We start from the raw sequence: 19,320 nt of genomic DNA, 5'->3' as shown, positions 1-19,320 counted from the left end.
CGTTGCTGATCCGCAGGGACAGCGCCATGGTTTATTATACCAGGCGTCTCACAAGGCTGGCGCGATGAGGAACACCGAGATTAGATGTTGCACGAGATAAGACCGACGAAAAACATTCGGTGCTTGTGAGCGCCCTGTGAATGTATGACATGTATTAGAAACAAACATTTCATTGCCTCTAACTTGCGGTTCGGCTTTCATCGTTATTTATGCGCTCCATCGTGGTCATTCCAGCTTCGCCATCCCATTGTCTTCGCGGCGTCATTCTTACGTAAGCGTCATCATACCATCATCATCAATTAATCATGTGTATTAGCGGTCGCCATGCCACTGTCATCATTTTAGGATCGTTATTCGACTGTCGCCAGGCTGTCGTCGTTGTTTCGTCGCCACCACTCTATATCTGCCATGCCATCGTTGTTACGGCGTCTTCATTATACCATCGTCATCAATCCAGCGTAGTATCCCCAGTCTCCTCATACCGTAGTCTTCATTCTGTCGTCGCCATTCTAGCACCGTTATCCTTTGTTGTAGTGGAGCTATCATCGCCTCACCACCGTCTCGAGTGTCTTTCCAGCGTCGCCATTGCGCCGTGCTCGTTCCATCGTCATCATTATTTCGCAGTCATTCCAGTGTCATTCCATTGTCATTCCAGTCTCATTGTTGTCGTGCCGTCATCGACACGCCCTAGCGGACATTTTACCATTATCATGCCGTCGTCCTGAGTGCCCCGTCGTCATACAGTAGTATTTTGCGCCATAGTGTTCCTCCTATCGGTGTCATTTATTTGTAGTAATTATTTGTAGCCATTGGTTTACGTTGAATGAATAATTTTGCTGTGAAAGATGCACAACTTGGTTGTCGGCTCTTAGTTGCAGACTAGAATAACGCTCTGAGCAACCACAAGTTGAAAGTTTGCCGCATATGATTCCCAAACCTCGTGGGAAGCGAACATTTTTGTAGCTGCGCGTTTAATTTCCTTTCTGCTATGCACCAGGCAGGGGAGGAGGAAAAGCATTCATTGAAAAGTAAATAAGAATAAGCAAGCGCTCCACTTTTGTAAAAGGTGAAGGCGAAAGCCGGCTAGCTGTGGAAGAGGACGGCGACGAACGGTAGCGCACTTGTCGGAGCGGCTTGCGCCGATTGCAACCCGAGTGGTGAAGGAACATAAGTATAATAGGTGCGAAGGCTTGGGCGGGGCGTGGCTTCACTTCTGCAAAGCGATGCCTAAAGTCCGTGCTTTACATCGTTGTTCATTCCGTACCACGCTGGCGAGGGTGTTGACTGGAGGTGGCGACGTACCGTGTTGCTTCTGCAGCTGATCGCGAACAACTGTGCGAATCAGCTCGCAAAGCAAGTCGACATCGCACTCGAAGCCTACTAGTGTATCGGGAGTGGAGGTGGCATTTACGTGTCTGTTGTACATGTTGCACCGCTGCTGTAGTGTCTTCTCCTCAGCGGTGACTTCTGTATGGAACTCCGCAACACTCGTTGGCAGATTCTGAACAACACCGCCAAACAGCGGTTCCTCTGCGCCTCTCGTCAGATGATGCACCTTCTTCTCTTCCGACACGCTCGTATCGGCACGCTGAAATAGACGCGTCATGTCCTCCACGTACATCGTGGCGCTCTCGTTGGGCTTGTGCACGCGTGACTGGGGAGCTCGCTCAGCTTTCTCTCGCCGAACGGGGCTGGAGTAATACTCCCGTAGCTTGCGCTCGAACTCAGGGCGTGATGACAGGGCAGTTTCACGGTTAATAAACCATGTGCGAGCACCATCCTCGAGGCTGAAGTAGACGTTCCTGAGTTCGGTGTTGCTGTCCCACTCGTTAAACGCAGTTACGCGCTCGTACTCAGCCAGCTCATGTTCCACGTGTTCAAAGGCGTCGCCATTAAAAGCCGTCGGCACTCCGGGGCTCAGCAGCGTCATGTAAGTCGGCGTCACGCTTTTCGAAGTGTTCGCAGAGGTAACAGTCATCACTTTTTTTATGGATGTGTCCAAGTTCTAGGGCGAGGCCTCGGATTCGCCGGCTTGTGGGGTGAACTGGAAGGTGAACTGAACTGATGGGCGATCCACCAGCCCACCTTGCACGACGAGACGCTGATGCGATCCATTCTGGGTGACGAGGCTGGCGTGAAATGCAGTATGCAGTATGTCGCATCTCGAGCCGGCTGCAGCCGGGGCACGCCGACGAACGCCGGATACGTCGGCCGCGCCTCTCGCTGTGGCGAGGGTAACCTGAGAGAGGGTGGTAACCTCGCCTAGCAACGCCTCGCACTAGCTGTGGCAGGTGGTTGCTAGGCGACATGAGGCAACGCACAGCTGGGCCGAGTTTTCTACTAATAACTAAAAGCTTGAACAGCTCCGTTGTTAAAAAACAAGACAGAGAGAGCAGGGTGGGGGTCGTTCTGGAAGGTAGAGGATCGCAAGCCTTCAAAGAACTGGACAGAAATCCTTTATGTCGTAGGCGGCGTGCGTTGTAGATTTAGAAGGATGGTGCAGTCAGTCGGTCAGCATGCGAGCAACCCAAGTGTAAGGCTGCTGCTGGAAAAGCGTGATTTATTACTTTAGAAGCATGAGATCGGCGTTTACCTTCCGTTTGGTCCCGTCGACCAGAACGGCCGTAAAGAAAGGATTAAGAGACGGCTGACAGTAGGCTGCCGATGGTGCTTGCTTGGCGAGTGCAACTATATGAGAATATGGATTGTCAGCGGCGGGTGCCTGTCGCGGTGACAGCGCCGAGATGAGACAGGTGCGTGGCTCATGACATTAACTGATTATACCCGACACGTGGAGTGGCGATTAGAGCCAGCAATTCGTGACGCCTTAACGACCCTGGTCGTCCTGGTAATCAGATGTACATGCGAGCTACTTCCACTGAGAAAACGCAGGGGGGTGCATATTACCACGCAATTAGCACCAATTAGTGCAGAAAGCTATCCTAATTAAGAGAGACAATCAGTGCTTCGCCGCGTCCATGTCGTGCTGTGGTTTTGACAGCGAAAGCTAAGAGGTCCGTGTCCACAGCTGGCTTATGTCGTGCGTGAGCCAGGCCGCTCATCGGCACAGAACGCGTGAACGCCATAGCCACAATTCACTGCGCGCACCGTGCGCATTGGGTCCGTTGTAGGAACCCCTTTCTGGAATCGTTGCCAATTTACCGTCGTGGAAACGCCCTTTTGAGCGACTGTTTACTCGACAAGTATACGCGACATTAAAGTGACGCAGTGGCAGCTTTCATTTACGTATAGCGGTAATTATTGCGCTATGGAAATCTCCAAAGGCAGTGCGCAGGCACGAGCTTAGCACTGGGTGACCCAGCATGTGTCAATCACCATGCTGCCTTAGTTTTATATTAGTAACACCTAATCAAAAGTGTATACAAGCCCGGCTGGCACTCATTTTGATCGTAAATGTTGTTCAAGTGCACAATTTTCTCAGAGAAATGGGGTATTTGGTATTGAGATCCTCATTACGCAATGTACGAGACGAAAGGGAACCGCGAGGCCGGATTTTTATTAGCCATATCGTTAAATAATGTAGAAATAAGGCGAATATATCATGATTACTTATTCTTGTATAAAGTAAATAACAACCACTTCTCCTGTCCACGGTTACTGTCGGCTGTAACGTTCGGCGTGTCTCGCTTAAACTTGCGTTATCCCAGCATTGCCTACGTGAACTCCTCTTGTACCGACACGTCTTGTGACACGTCTTGTGACACAACAAAATGCCTTACGTTATGACCGTGATATTTTCAGCTCTTGTATTTGCTCATTATCTGATTTCTGTGTTTGATTTAATTCGATTTTTTGTTGCATTTTGTACCCCTGTTCTTTCAGGCTTTCTGTTTTTCATGTTTTGTTTTCTTTTCTTTGTGTAACACAAGTGCACCAATACTAAGGCGTAGAGCGGTTCTCCGGCACTTTCAGAAATTAATTAATTAATTATGTATTTTTTATTTATTAATATATTAATTAATGAATGCCTTTCTTGGAAGTATACCTTACTATATATATCATACGAATATTAGTTTCAACTGCCACAGCTACACAGCATTCATACTTTTAAATATTTTAAGGTTACTTGTGGAAGTTATCAACGCACGAAGGCGAATGAAGTTTGTGCCTAGAAAACTTTTTTTTTGAATGAATGATAAATAATTCACAAATACTGTTGATTTTCCGTCTATACTTGCCTTTTCATAAGCTTTGTGTTGTACTTGGACCTAAATAAGCAAATGATTAGCTTTTCAACACACCGATTTCTTTAACAAAAAAAAACTAACAAAAAAAACTAGAAAAAACAATAAACCACCTATCGCTAAAATGTACCCTTTGTCGTCCTTTTCATTCTTTTCGCCCACTTGTTGCACTTGGGGTCGCGAAACACCAGCTGCATGTCATTTTATTCGTAACTGCTGGTTGTCTTGCAGGAGTACTTGTCGGCTGGAGGCTGAAGCAATGCGCCTTGTGTCGTTGAGTTTCATTTCCATGTTTCTGCTAGTGGCCCGCATGCTGTTGTGCTGTCCTTTTTCCCTTCGAAGAAGGAGTTCTGCGATGGCTTCAATCGCCTTTTTACTCGTACAGGACACCACCGCTTTCACCGGTGTAGGCATCTATGGAAAACCGATGGTTTATATAAGGAAATCTTGTGTGTTGCCAGAGTTCTCCGATGTAACTGTTAGACGTGAGAGCCCCCTATTTTTGTAACTGTAAGTGACCATTATCCTGTAACATCTATGCTCTAAAACCTCCTGCGGCAGACCGCTGCGGGAAAGTTCAATAAAAGCCGCTGCTGCGGTAAAACCTAAGAGCAATGTACTGGGCAGTAAATTAAAGAAAGTGGGAGGTAGTGTGTGAAACAAGTAGTATGGAGCGCGGGCAAAAGTACAAGCAGTGTGAAAATGTATGTCATTTTTGCTCATTTCTTGGTAGGTCGAAGTTCAAGAATGTTTTCGAACGTTTCGAACTGAGCGTGGAACTGAATGTGTTCGAACTGAGCGTTTTGTGTCTTCACTTTATAGGACTATAACTTCAACCTTTGAGAATCATCTGACGAAACTTGAAGTTTTAGGAAAGCTAAAAATTAAATTATGGGGGTTTTACGTGCCAAAACCACGATCTGATCGATTATGAGGCACGCCGTAGTAGGGGAATCTGGAAATTTTGACCACCTGGGGTTCTTTAACGTGCACCTAAATCTAAGTACACGGGTGTTTTCGCAGTTTGCGCCCATCAAAATGCGGCCGCTGTGGCCTGGATTCGATCCCGCGACCTCGTGGTCAGCAGCCCAACACCATAGCAACTGAGCAAAAGTTGTAGGAAAACTAAGGAACTCAAAGGATATTCGAAACAAGTACTTAATACAATTTTTCTAGATGCTTCGCCGGTGTGGAAAGCGCTTGCAATGCAAAGGTATTCCGAGTTTATTGTTTAGAGAGATGGTGTATTTCCTTTGATAAATGAGCTGGTAGCATCTGACTGTCGCAGGGCATATAGAGTAATTGCTCTAGATGAATAAATTGCAGCTGTAATCAAAATAACGCCCTTTCTTTAATCGAAATAATACTAAAATTGCCTGGGTGAGACAACGTTTTGTTTCCTACATGGTCGACGGAACCGTAGCGACTGCGCCGCAAAACAGGAACTATAGCTTCCGAAAACGTATACGAATGACAGCGTGCGCCGAGATACTGTCGCTTGTGCGACAGTATCTCAGAGATCGTGCTAGGGTTTGAAAAAGTTTTGCTGCTAATTAACGCCGAAGATTGTACCATGGAACGGCAATTAAGGTGGAAATAGCTGTAGTGGACAAATAGCTGTCATGTGGTCCGGTCACATGAAATGCCTGTTTTTTATATCTACAAGCATAGAATATGTACTCTGTTTGTGTGTGCGTGTGAAATATATTGATCGTGAAAGTGGCTAAATTGCTCAAACCAACAAGGTCTGTGTTCACGTGCTTTGATAAGATCGAAAGAATGATAGAAGAAGACGATACTGACAAGCGACGACCTCCCGTTTGAGCTGCTATCAGAGCGCCGATATTGTACGAACAGGTCCTGAGCTTTAAAGCGGTAACCCAGGTACCTGACCAGCTTCATGTCTCGTCAAATAAAGGGACAAAGCAATGCAGATTTCAGCTCAACCCAGCAGCCAGTGCCGATCTACAGCCCAGAGACTGAGGAGACGCTACTGCTGGACGTCAACCCTGTGGTGAGTTGAGATCGGCTACGATGGTAGAAGCTGATATGGCAGAATCTTGGCCAGGCGGAGGCATATTTTGAACGCTTTTAAGTGTCTCTCCCACGCAACTGCGCGAGTGTATCCTTCTTAAATTGAGAGGAGGTGCGAATTCTCGCGAGAAATCGCGAGAATTTGCTGTATAGTAAAACGATGTTACTTCTAAGCAACTGCAAAGGGACAAAAATACGCAGGCTTACTGCAATAATGACAATGATGGATCTTCTCCTTCCGCTCACCCAAGGTGCGGTGCCCACTGCTGCTTCTCAACCTCATGCTGTGGTTCGTGGGTGCTTTCCTCATGGTGGTCGCAGTGGTGATGTTTGTGGAGTCGTGGGACACGGAAGAAGACGAGCGCATCCTGGAACAACTGGACATTTCCGGAATGCTGTTGTCGCATATGGAGATGCTGCTGTTCGCGTTCGGACTTGCGCTGTTCACCATGAGTTCGTGCGGCTGTGTCGGGGCACTACGCGAGAATACGTTCCTGCTCAAAATGTACTCTCGCGCGCTCACCATTCTCATCATCATCAACTTCGTGCTGGGCGTCCTGGTCTTCTTCGTGCCCGGTAAGGAAGCCGACTTTTTGAGGCTCTAAATGTACCAATGAAAATATTAAGTCGGTGGGTTTTTTGGGCTGCTCCCCTCGCCTCAAGGCTTGTATGTCTGTGTATGTTCTGACGTTACGTTGAGGTTGGCCTTGACACGAGCATATATATATATATATATATATATATATATATATATATATATATATATATGCACATTTTTGCGGTTATGTTGGGTTTATTTACTGCACAGTTTCGGTCGGTGGGCCAACTTTTTTCAAGGGATACCGAAAATTCTCGCAACATTCTTTTTATATCTTCAGATAAAGAAAAACAGGCCAAAAAAAGGGAGAAGGGAGAGAGAGAAACGATAAAAGAACAACAACAAAAAACATGAGGGAGAGAGCCTTTGGCGAGAGAGATTACTTGTTGGTAACGGGGTTTTGCATGACGCGTTCCTGTCATCATTGGCAATGGACAGGTCTTTGATACGGTCCCCGTTACACGCGCTTTTACCTGATCGACGACGATGCACGGCGCATCCCGTCAACAGTGGCAGTGGACATGTCATTGACACGGTCGCACTTACGCGTTGTTTGACAGACATGATTGACGAGCACGCGTGTCATTTTGACCTGAACGTGCAGAAAAATAAATAAATAGATACAAATATAAAAGAAAAAATACAAGGGTGAGAGCCGATGGTTCAGGGAGATCACTTGTCGGTAACGGGGTTCCTCACGACGCGTACCTGTCATCATTAGCAGTGAATATATATATATATATATATATATATATATATATAAACGGGAAGAAAGGAAACCGAGGGGTCCGATTTTTATCAGTCCTATCATCAGAAGCCAACAAAGAATCGCACCAAGGAAAGCGAAGCTCCTAATCAAAATAAAGAAATGAAAGTGGTTGAATCCGGCCACTTTGATGCCTTCAGATAGCACGTAAAGGTTTACTGACCAGTTGTCTTCACCGAAAGTTCACGTACACGTGCGCCTGCAGTAGAAAGCATGTTCTGCACCCGCCGCCAAGGTCGTGAGTGGAGGCGCTGGCTAACACTCCCAAGGTTGGTCTAGTAGATGAACATGAATAACCCAGAAAGTGGATGGGAAAACGAAACCGCAATAGCTCGGTTGGTAAGCACGTCGCACGTGTAATGCGAAGACGTATGATCGTATCCCACCTTTGGACAGTTCTTAAGGGCGAAGCAAGTAAGGGGCCCCGACTGTCGGCGTGTAATGTGATCTCAAGTCGTCGTGGTCACGCGCAAAAACGGAGTCAAACAAGTCTGAATTCATCAAAACAGGTTCAAAATACACTAACCTGAACATGTGTCAGAATAATATAAAGGATAGGAATAATGAAGTATTAACCGTATTAATTTGCAGAAACTCGTGAAAATCGGGAAAATGTTGTAATTTGATCTCACTCGTCGTGGTCACGCGCAAAAAGTTCTCAAAACAAAGTCAACACAAGTGCATAATTGATGAAAACCAGTTCAAAATAAACTAGCACGATTCAGAATAACTTCAAGATACAAAAACTCATGAATTATTCGAAATAATTATCAAAAAATCGCTAAAATCGCTTCTATCATCACCAAAGGCTTTGTCCATCTACGTGGCCGTTTCCCACCAGTTGTGCCTTAGCAGAGATGCCAAAACGGATGATGGGTTGCTAAACACAAGATAAAACAAGATAAACACAAGGAAGACAGAAGGGACGGCACCGGCGAATCACTGGTTCGCACCTCCCCAGCTTTTACGTTGAGTGGAACTGCATTACCACCGAGTATACCAAGGCCACTGTCCCGGACCGGTCGCAATTTTCCAGCCACATTCATTTCCATTCGTTTATGATTTCCTTGATTTATTAAAAAACTGCAAGTAATTTCGCCTATGCTGTCCTTGGCGTCATTGTTTGTCGGTTTCTGATATGACTAGTTTTATTTGCACACAAGAGACTGCCCAAGGGTAAATTCGCAGACATTGCATAAGTCACTGCAACTTCGTGACGTGTTTGTACTGTACACCGCGTTGGTAAGCCGCCTTTATTTTAAGAGCTTGCATATTTAGACTGAGCTGCCGCTCTTCGACAAAGAAATTTCGAAGAAAGTCTTTCTAAACTGCTGCTTAGCGCATTGTGATTGTGCCAGGGTTGTTACTGCGCAAGTACAAGGCCTATTTTGTTGTAGGTCTCCCTTTTCGTTAAATTACTCGAATTTAAGTTAAAATTGAAGTTGGGATTGTCAATAAATTTTTGTAACACTGATCAACTGTCTGCAGAAGCACATCTTGTACATCTTTCGAGCTCTTCCGCATGCTCTGTCTGACTGGAGAGTGGGGGGGGGGGGGGGCGCGTTGCTATTTCCTCAGTACCTACCATTCTTGAGGCAAAAGTGTGTTTTTCGATCAATAGCTGCCGTGGAACCGGCAATGTTCGCAGGCACCATCAAGACCGTAATAAGGACCACCATGTCCGATAAGCTGGTGGTTCACTACCGCGACTCTCAGGACATACAAGACTTGGTCGACGCAGTACAGCGCTTCCTCAAGTGTTGCGGCATGACACAACGAAACTTTCGGGACTGGGACAATAACATGTAAGAGACCCGAGTCCTAATTATTTCTGACACAGTTGCCATCCCACCGAGTCCAGTGGAAGTTGCTTTTCAGATGATGGCAGTGTCGGCTCAGAGCCGGATGCTGTCCCTGTATTTTGGCTCAGCGCCAGAGGGATGTCCGGTATCTGGTGAAATGTTGCGTACTACTCGTCACATGGCTAATGGACTGGCGACCATAGATGAAATTATGACTACCTGCGGTTGTTTACCATGCAGCGAGTGTTCTTCTTTTGGCCCCCATTAGAATGCAGCCACAGCGTCCTAAATCGAACAAGTGCCCTGAAGTCTTCCATTTCAACGCCATAGCCACTAAGCTACCGCGGGGAGTATTTGAAGCACCAGCAGAGCGGCTTATATAGCCCGACATCTTGACCAACAATGTAGTGCCTGTGATCGTGTCTTTGATCTGCGATATAGGACACTATAGGACATTAGGAAAAAGAAATGGAGCTGGGCAGGTGATGTAGTGCGAAGGATAGATAACCGGTAGACCATAATAGTTACAGAATGGGTACCAAGAGAACGGAAGCGCAGTCGAGGACGGCTGAAAACTAGGTGGGGTGATGAAGTTAGAAAATTTGAAGCCGCAAGTTTGAATTAGCTAGCGCGAGACAGGGGCAATTGGAGATCGCAGGGAGAAGCTTTCGTCCTGAAGTGGACATAAATATAGACTGATGATGAATGATGATGATGCGACAGTGATATAATACATGGATGTACAGACCTTCCTTTTTAAATGCGAAGCATTTCTTGCCGGCGGCTCTGTTGTCCCACGTCCCACACCCCCACAGCGCATGCGCGTCGCCTCCCCCTCTCTCTCCTCTCCTACGCTCCCCCCCTTTCTCTCCTCTAGGAATCCTGTACGGAGCGGCGCCCGCGTGTCACACCCCCACAGCGCATGCGCGTCCCCTCCCCTCTCTCTCCTCTTCTACGCTTCCCACTTTTTCTCCTCTAGGAATCCGGAGCGGCGCGCTCGACAGGTGGTGCGACAGCTGCATACTCCACTGGGGGCGCCACGGTAGTTCCGCGGTATGAAAATGACGGAGCGCGCGCGCCTCATTCTCTCTGCTGTGCAGCGCCGCGATGAGCGCTCGGGCCGCTGCCTCGAAACCATCTCCCGTTCAAGCTAACCATCTCCCCGCTGCTTCGCATCCACACATGGTTCCCTTTAGCGGGAGATGGAGGAGTTTTTTTTTTGTTCACATAATTTTCAAGATCACCTATGGAACATAGTACAATTCTAGTTTTTGAGCTTGATTACTCTCAGAGGCAGGCATAATTTGCCGAATAAATGAGAGTGAATGTCTGATTAACAAATGTTTTTAATTATATTTTAAAATAAATACTTCTTGCCATATATTGCAATAAACATATTGTAGCTGGTGACTTTTAAAGTCATAGCCACTTGGCACGAATTCTGAGGGTGACACCAGTTTCGAGAAGTGAGTTCAGAAAGTATCCGACAAAATGCATTGGTGTGCTAGTAAATTTTGAGCTATAATGTATAAGAACGCGTTCACGTTAACAATAAGCGGAGCAACAGTGGATATTTACCACAAGTTGGACTGCACTTATCTCAAAGCTGATGCGAGTTTCAACATTCCTTCCATGTGGGTGTGTCTCGTGCAATTACTGGCTTCAATTCGTGCATTGCAATGTGTGCGACTAACTAGTTAGTTGAAAAGTTCATTATTGTTAATTGGTTAATTGGTCAAGTTAGCATTTTGATTTCGAGTGTGCTAAATTCCACATGCAATTTTGGAAAATTCTGCTCACGTTAAAATAAAACACCCTGTATATAGTCAACTCATGGGCATTTCAAAAGGACGCCAATCTGCTAATACAAAATGCCCGGTAATATTGTCACGAGCAATGGCAAAGACAAAGACGTTGTAGTGGGGCTGGGTCAGAGGCTCTCTTGTCGGACTGAAAACCTGCTGGAACCTGTGCGCTCTGTGCAGTCTTGACTAGGCAAGCGCTAGCCGTTCACGGTTAATCAAATACTCCCCGTAACATCTTTTTGGTGGAGGTGCGGGCTCTATTCCACCCGGCCCTGGATCTTCGGAGCGGACGCCACGTTTCTCCCGCCTCCATGGCCGAAGACAGTACGCAGTCTTCGCAGCCCGCGCCTGCGGCGCCGCCGACCGTGGTCCTTTCGCAGCCCCTCGACCCCGGCACGTTTTGCGGCACGGACAACAAAGACGTCGACGATTGGCTCCTCTTGTACGAGCGCGTCAGCAAGCACCACAGGTGGGATGAGACTCTAATGCTTGCCAACGTCATTTTCTACCTACGGGGCACGGCTCGGGTGTGGTTTAACACGCACGAAGAAGAACTTACAAGTTGGGACCTATGCAAGGAGAAGATGCGTGCACTGTTTGGCCGATCGGCCGCGCGCCAAATGACAGCCCGGCACGAACTGGCGGCCAGAGCTCAGACGTCCACGGAGTCGTACGTCGCCTACATTCAAGACGTACTAGCCTTGTGCCGTACCATTGACAAAGACATGCCAGAGACGGACAAGGTTGGCCACGTGTTGAAAGGCATAGCTGACGATGCCTTCAACATCCTCATGTGTAAGAACTGCACCACGGTTGACTCCATTATCACTGAATGCCGGCGGTTTGAACAAGCCAAAAGCAGGCGGATTACTCAGCGCTTTAACAGACTCCCGAATACAGCTGCGACATCCTCGTGCGATGATCCCGTGACGCCCCCTCCGTTCTCGCCGCCTAACAACTTGGCCAGGATTGTTCGCCAGGAGCTCGAAGCCATGGCTCCAGCCGCTTATCAGGCACCTGCTCACGACCATTTGGCGACAATCTCTCTCATTCAGGCCGTCGTACGTCAGGAGGTTGCCAATATGGGCGTCGTATTTCCACAAGCGCCTAGTTACGCCCCTCCGCCCATGTGCGCGTCCGGTCCTCCCACTGAACACCACAACGCCCCAATTGTTGCTGCTGCCGCTTCCGCTCCCCGGTTCACACCCCGCTACCGCAACCCTTCTGAGTGGAGGACGCCTGACGACCGACCAATCTGTTTTTCTTGCTCTCGCGTCGGCCACATTTCACGCCACTGCCGCAATCGTCGGAATTACCGACCAAGCTTCCCTAGTGACCGCCGCCAAGATCGTGGCCAGTACTATAGCACACCTCTTCTCGACGACCAATTCCCGGCCCGTGATCCTCACCGTCTGTCTTCGCGCTCTGAATCGACCTACGCCGATGTTGCCGCACAAGTACACTGGTCCAGCCGATCGCCGTCCCCTCAAATTCGCCAGTCGCGCTCCCCTCAACGCCGTCGCTCTCCTTCTCCGGCTTCCTCTGGCCACCACCCGGGAAACTAGCCAGTGCAGCTCCGGGAGGTGAGGCTGCATTGACGACAAGGACAGAAAAGCCTCTATTGAACCCTACTTCCAGACGCAATTTGCTCGGTGTTCTCGTCGACGGTGTGCCCGTTACTGCTCTCATTGATACTGGCGCCCACATATCTGTTCTTAGTTCTACGCTCCGACGCCGCCTCGCAAAGTGCTGACACCTGCCGTCTCTCCTACTGTGCGAGTAGCTGACGGCACCCGAACACCGGTTCTTGGTATGTGCACTGCCCGCGTTACTGTTGCCGGTCACAGCACTTCAGTTCTTTTCGCTGTTCTGGACGCTTGCCCTCATGATGTCATTCTTGGTATTGACTTCTTGAGCGCCCACTCTGCCCTCATCGATTGTTCTACTGGCATTTTGCGGCTCGAACTGCCATTGTGTCCTGATTACGCCGCATCAAGTCACAGTCGCCTACGTTCCATGGAGTTTCTACGACTACCCGCGCAGGCTGCTACCTACGTCCTTATGTCACCGTTCCCACCGGTCCCTGATGGTGAATATGTGGTCGCTCCCCTCACAGACCTGATCCTCTCGCGCAACATCGCGCTTCCTCATACCATAGTGGTTGTTGCCAACAACAGAACGCTGCTTCCAGTCCTCAACTTTTCTACTTCGACCCATGTTCTTCCTCAAGGAATTTCACTAGGCGACCTGTCACCTCTGGAAGAATGTACTGTTTCTTCATTCACTGCTGACGCTGAGCCCATGACCCAACCTGTCATACCGGCGCCAACCCAGGCACTTCTGGACAAAATGATATCCCCCGACCTCTTACCGTCCCAAAGTGAAGCACTCCGTGGTGTCCTATTTTCGTACCTTGACGTATTTGATGTTGAGAACACTCCATTAGGCCGTGCACAAGTCGTGGCCCACCGCATCGACACTGGAGACGCCAGCCCCCTTCACAAGCACCCTTACCGAGTGTCTCACACTGAGCGCCAAGTCATCCAAAAGGAGGTTGATAAAATGCTAGATAAAGATGTGATCGAGCCTTCTTCTAGCCCCTGGGCATCCCCTGTAGTGCTTGTGAAAAAGAAGGACGACAGCTGGCGGTTTTGCGTCGATTATCGCCATCTCAATCGGGTGACGAAGAAGGATGTGTATCCTCTTCCCCGAATTGATGATGCGCTCGACTGCCTCCATGGTGCCAAATATTTCTCGTCGCTAGACCTCCGCTCGGGATACTGGCAAATTGCCGTCGATGAGCGCGACCGCGAGAAGACCGCATTCATCACACCCGACGGCCTCTACCAATTTAAGGTTATGCCTTTTGGTTTGTGTAATGCTCCTGCAACTTTTGAACGCATGATGGACACTCTTCTACGTGGTCTGAAATGGTCAACCTGTCTTTGTTATCTGGATGACGTAATCGTTTTCTCGCCCAGCTTTGACATACACCTCCCTCGTCTGTCGGCCATTCTCGACATATTTCGGCGTTCTGGCCTCCAGCTCAATTCATCTAAGTGTACCTTTGGGCGCCGCCAGATCAAATTACTTGGACACCTAGTCGACGCTACTGGCGTACAACCGGACCCTGACAAGGTCCGTGCCGTCCGCGACTTCCCGGTTCCACGGTCCACGCAAGAAGTACGCAGCTTTCTTGGGCTCTGCTCTTACTTTCGCCGCTTTGTTCTCAACTTCGCGGACATTGCTCGACCCCTCATGGACCTACTCAAAAAGGATGCGGCCTATTCTTGGGGCGCGGAACAAGCGACTGCCTTTGCGTCGTTGATTTCTGCCCTCACTTCACCACCTGTGCTGGCTCATTTTGACCCGGCTGCTAGAACAGAACTTCGCACCGACGCAAGCGGCCATAGCATTGGTGCTATCCTCGCCCAAACACAGAACGAAGTCAACCGTGTGATCGCGTATGCTAGTCGTCTGCTGTCACCGTCGGAGAAGAATTACACCATTACTGAGCGGGAGTGCCTAGCTCTCGTCTGGGCTGTCGCGAAATTCCGTCCGTACCTATATGGACGGCCGTTCGTGGTCATAACAGACCACCATGCGCTCTGCTGGCTCTCGACACTTAAAGACCCCACAGGAAGGCTCGGCCGTTGGGCATTACGGTTACAGGAGTACACGTTCTCGGTATAGTGTACAAATCTGGCAAGTTACACAACGACGCCGACTGCCTCTCCCGCCATCCCGTTGAACCACCCGACTCCACTGAAACAGACTCCGACACCTGTGTCTTGGCGATAACAGACTTCATCCATGTGGCCGACGAACAACGTAGAGATCCATCGTTGCTCTCTATTATTGACCGTCTGCAATCCGGCACCATCGACCCTTCACTCAACATGTTCTTGCTTCAGGATAACGTTCTTTACCGCCGCAACATGCACCCCGACGGCGCCGAACTCCTGCTCGTTGTCCCGCATCATCTGCGCAGGGATGTCCTCATCCAGTTTCATGACGCCCCCACTTCCGGGCACTTAGGCGTCTCCAGAACTTATGATCGCATACGACGACGCTTTTTCTGGAAGGGCCTTTATCGGTCCGTTCGCCGCTACGTAACATCTTGTGACCTGTGTCAGCGTCGGAAGAAACCTGCGACTCTACCCGCTGGTCTCCTTCAGCCAATTGACGTTCCAGCCGAGCCCTTGCTGGGTCCCTTTCCAATTTCCACGAAAGGCAACAAATGAATTGCAGTCGCTACGGATTATACCACTCGATTTGCAATTACTCGAGCGTTGCCAACCAGCTGCGCCACAGACGTAGCCGACTTCCTACTGTACGACGTCATCCTCCAACATGGTGCTCCACGTCACCTACTCACAGATCGCGGTCGCTGCTTCCTGTCTCGTGTGGTTGACGATCTACTTCGATCATGTGATACTCATCACAACTTCACGACCTCATATCACCCTCAAACTAATGGACTCACCGAACGCTTAAACCGTACACTGACCGACATGCTTTCCATGTACGTTTCCGATGACCACCATGATTGGGACGTTGCGCTCCCGTTCGTCACATTTGCATACAACTCATCGCGTCATGAAACTGCCGGCTACTCACCCTTCTATCTTCTCTTTGGACGCCATCCCTTACTACCCTTTGACACCTTGCTCCCTTCTGATCCGGCCTCCACGTCCACGACTTCCTATGCGCAAGATGTCATCACGCGTGCGCTCGTCGCGCGCACAGTAGCCCGCGCTCGGCTCACGTCATCGCAGACCGCACAAAAGGCCATCTACGATCGTCAACACCGGGATGCTGATTTTCCACCGGGCTCTCTCGTCCTTCTCTGGCTCCCATCTCGTCGCGTCGGCCTGTGTGAAAAGTTAATGTCGCGGTACGTCGGACCCTATCGCGTGCTGCGCCAGGTGACTCCTGTCACCTATGAGATATCTCCCATGGCATCCACCTCATCGACTGCCGCACCGCGAACTGACATCGTACATGTTTCCCGCCTCAAACTTTACAACTGTGATAATCCATTTTGATCACAACAAGCACCGGGACGGTGCTTCATCGGCCGGGGATAATGTCACGAGCAATGGCAAAGACAAAGACGTTGTAGTGGGGCTGGGTCAGAGGCTCTCTTGTCGGACTGAAAACCTGCTGGAACCTGTGCGCTCTGTGCAGTCTTGACTAGGCAAGCGCTAGCCGTTCACGGTTAATTAAATACTCCCCGTAACAATATGTTGTTTCTTCACAGAGATATAACACCCAAGGCTTCGCAATAAATTTGGTGGTACATATAAAGTTCGGCCAGGCACACTGAGAGAAGTTTAATAAAGACTTACAACAGAAATAATCGTCACAGCAAGTGCACTTTTTAACCAATGTTCCTGCATCAATGTGTACTTGGGTTCCGAGAAAGTTACACACTGGGTTGTCGCACACCAACAGCACTTTTCTTGCTTTTGCTTCTTTTACGTGCGAGAAGCACCGTATTATTATGAGGCACGCCGTATTGGAAGAATACGAATTAATTCTGATAAACTGGGTTTTTTTAACATACACCATAGTGTATGGTACACAGACGTTTTTGCGTTTGGCCCCTATCGAAGTGCGGCTGCCGTGGCTGGAATTTGATTCCGCGCCTTCCGGCTCAGCAGCGCAACGCCAAAGAAGCCACTACACCACCCCACCTTGTAGCATTCGTGCTTCATAATTGGAGTAAAGTTTTGATTGTCACGGAGACACTGAGAGTTGTGCTACTGTAATTTGAAGGCCACAACAGGCAACACTATAAGTGATCAAAACTACGTTACCTGCATAGCAAAACAAGTTCATTAGAACTGTTTTCACTGTGATAAACTGCTGCCGTTCCTATGAATCACTTGAGCTCAAGAGGAATAGCCGAAAGCTGACGATTCTTTTACTCTTTCCTTGATTACAATAAGGCTCATCCTACGTGTGTTAAGCAGCAAAGCAATGTTTATCCACAATATCTGTAGGAATGTAGAGGACAACACTTTGTAGATTGACCAAATGAATACTCAAAACGGGACAGCTATCTTACAACGAGAGCTCTCGCTCTTATGTATTTTAGATTTACCATTCACACCGTGATAGCGATATTATTCTCTCTCAGATGAGGCTACAAGCGATAAAAGAACGCATGTACAATGTGTCAATGGCAAGCTAACATTTGCTTCGATCATTAAGCCATATATTAGCCGGATTCTCACCACTTTTTATAAAGGTTCGAATATGTCTCTGATGGTATCATTGAAAGTCGAATATTGCTCACCATGGTAAACTTTACATTGTTATTTTACTAAACGAGAAACACGGGCACATTTGGGGAAAAAATGGCATTGTTGCTATCCCAGATGCCAGCCGGTGTCCCTCATGAAATTGCTTTGATACTGCTTCACTGCCGCCAGCGTAGATAGACCTTCCTAAGCTACACTTATCTAATGCAGAATTAACGTCAAACATGTTGCAACGATATTCAGCTATTATTACAATTTGTAAACAAACAATGATAGCCTTACCTTATTTTTTCAGCTATTTCCACTGTAACGTGACCAACCCAAGCCACGAGCGTTGCTCGGTACCGCATTCGTGCTGTCGATCCGAGTCGACTTTCACGGGCATCTTCTGCGGACGCAGCGTGCTGAACCTCTCTGACCACGACGCCTGGTTCCGCGTCCACACGGGAAGCTGTCCGGACGCAACAAACCGCTACGTGAAGGAGCACGTCATGGTCATCGGAGGCGTCTGCCTCATCGCCGTCATTGTGCTGGCGTTCATCGACATGGTCACGAACGCCGTAATTGACGAGATCGACACCATCCGCAAGATATACGAACACGTCAGGCGTGCTTCCTCTGGCACGTCACATGTCTTGACATCCTAAGCAGCAACAATTAGTGAAATTTGTTTGCACGATAGAATATAACAATAACTGTGACGAAGAATATTTGTTGATGTCTACTACAGACTCCACACATATTATCAGTATATTATTCGCGCTGGGGAGTAGCGCAGACATCATACAGTCTGCCACAGCGACAGTCAGATCGAGTTAGTAGTGAGCTGCCATTTACGCTTTGTATTTAGCATATACATTAGTGCAACAGTGTCAGTGTTCTCGATGTTGTCTACTGCATGCTTTAGCAATCACTAGTCACAAAATGACGTCACGTGCATGAGAGGACTCGACATCAAAACTCCTGGCACGGAATAGTGAGGTCACTCACTAGCTGAGAATACTTTTTTTTTCTCTTATTGTCTGTCAGAGACTGCATGCGCAGCCGTCTTATAAAACTTTACCTGTATAATCAGCTCCCTATTCTAATGACGACCCTGACGTTTATTGTCGGCGTAATATTACGGAGGGTGTTTGTTCCTTTATGACGCTTATATCTGCTTTAAGAGTGAGAGGAAAAATAGTGTGGTCGGCATCAATGATAAAGAAGCCGCGGCATAAATTCGTATGGGGAATGCGTTATATAGAACTTCTTAGAGGTTTCCTGACACCTTCTGCGCGTGCTTAAATTCCTTTATTACTACTCGGCCATACGCCCTAATTAGAACTTATGCTATGAAGAACCCTGAGGGGTTGACTGACACCTTGTGTCCTTATTATTTTATTATTAAGATTATTTTGGGCAATTTGACTGTACAGATTCTACAATATTTACGCTTACTGATAACTACACAGTGCAATTATTCTTCCAATTGTCTGTAGTGTTTATTCGAATGCTCTATGCCCGCAAATAAAGGTTTTTCACTCTCTCTTTCTTGGAGCACAAAGAAACCGCTTGGGATGATTTGCCAACGACGGTCCATATAAAGACTCTGTGAAACACTGAAGCTGCGTGCCAGCTCTACTGCATCTATAGGAGGTCATACTTTCTACGCAGAAAATGTAAATATCGGATTGCATAATGTGCGCATCAAAACCCAGATATATACATTGAAGACACGGAGCTTTCCAGCACACTTTGTCTATAAACTTTTACACACAGCAACGAAACCAAAAACCGGTGTGGTGGCATCACCACATAAGCGCCTCCTGCGGTCACTGCGGCGTTAGATTGCATGCAAA

At 48.2% G+C, this 19,320-nt stretch overlaps 1 protein-coding gene across 1 annotated transcript; it reads left to right on the top strand.

The window, feature by feature from the left end:
• Positions 1-6,105: 6,105 nt before the first annotated feature.
• LOC119462302 (tetraspanin-33) lies at positions 6,106-18,126 on the top strand. The gene is made up of 4 exons (XM_037723645.1): positions 6,106-6,219; positions 6,491-6,815; positions 9,252-9,408; positions 17,775-18,126. The coding sequence occupies exons 1-4, from the start codon at positions 6,106-6,108 to the stop codon at positions 18,124-18,126; spliced, it is 948 nt and encodes a 315-aa protein (XP_037579573.1).
• Positions 18,127-19,320: the final 1,194 nt, after the last annotated feature.

The sequence above is a fragment of the Dermacentor silvarum genome, chromosome 8 (genome assembly GCF_013339745.2).
Source record: "Dermacentor silvarum isolate Dsil-2018 chromosome 8, BIME_Dsil_1.4, whole genome shotgun sequence".
NCBI lineage: Eukaryota > Metazoa > Arthropoda > Arachnida > Ixodida > Ixodidae > Dermacentor > Dermacentor silvarum.
This window is presented reverse-complemented; position numbering and strand designations above follow the sequence as displayed.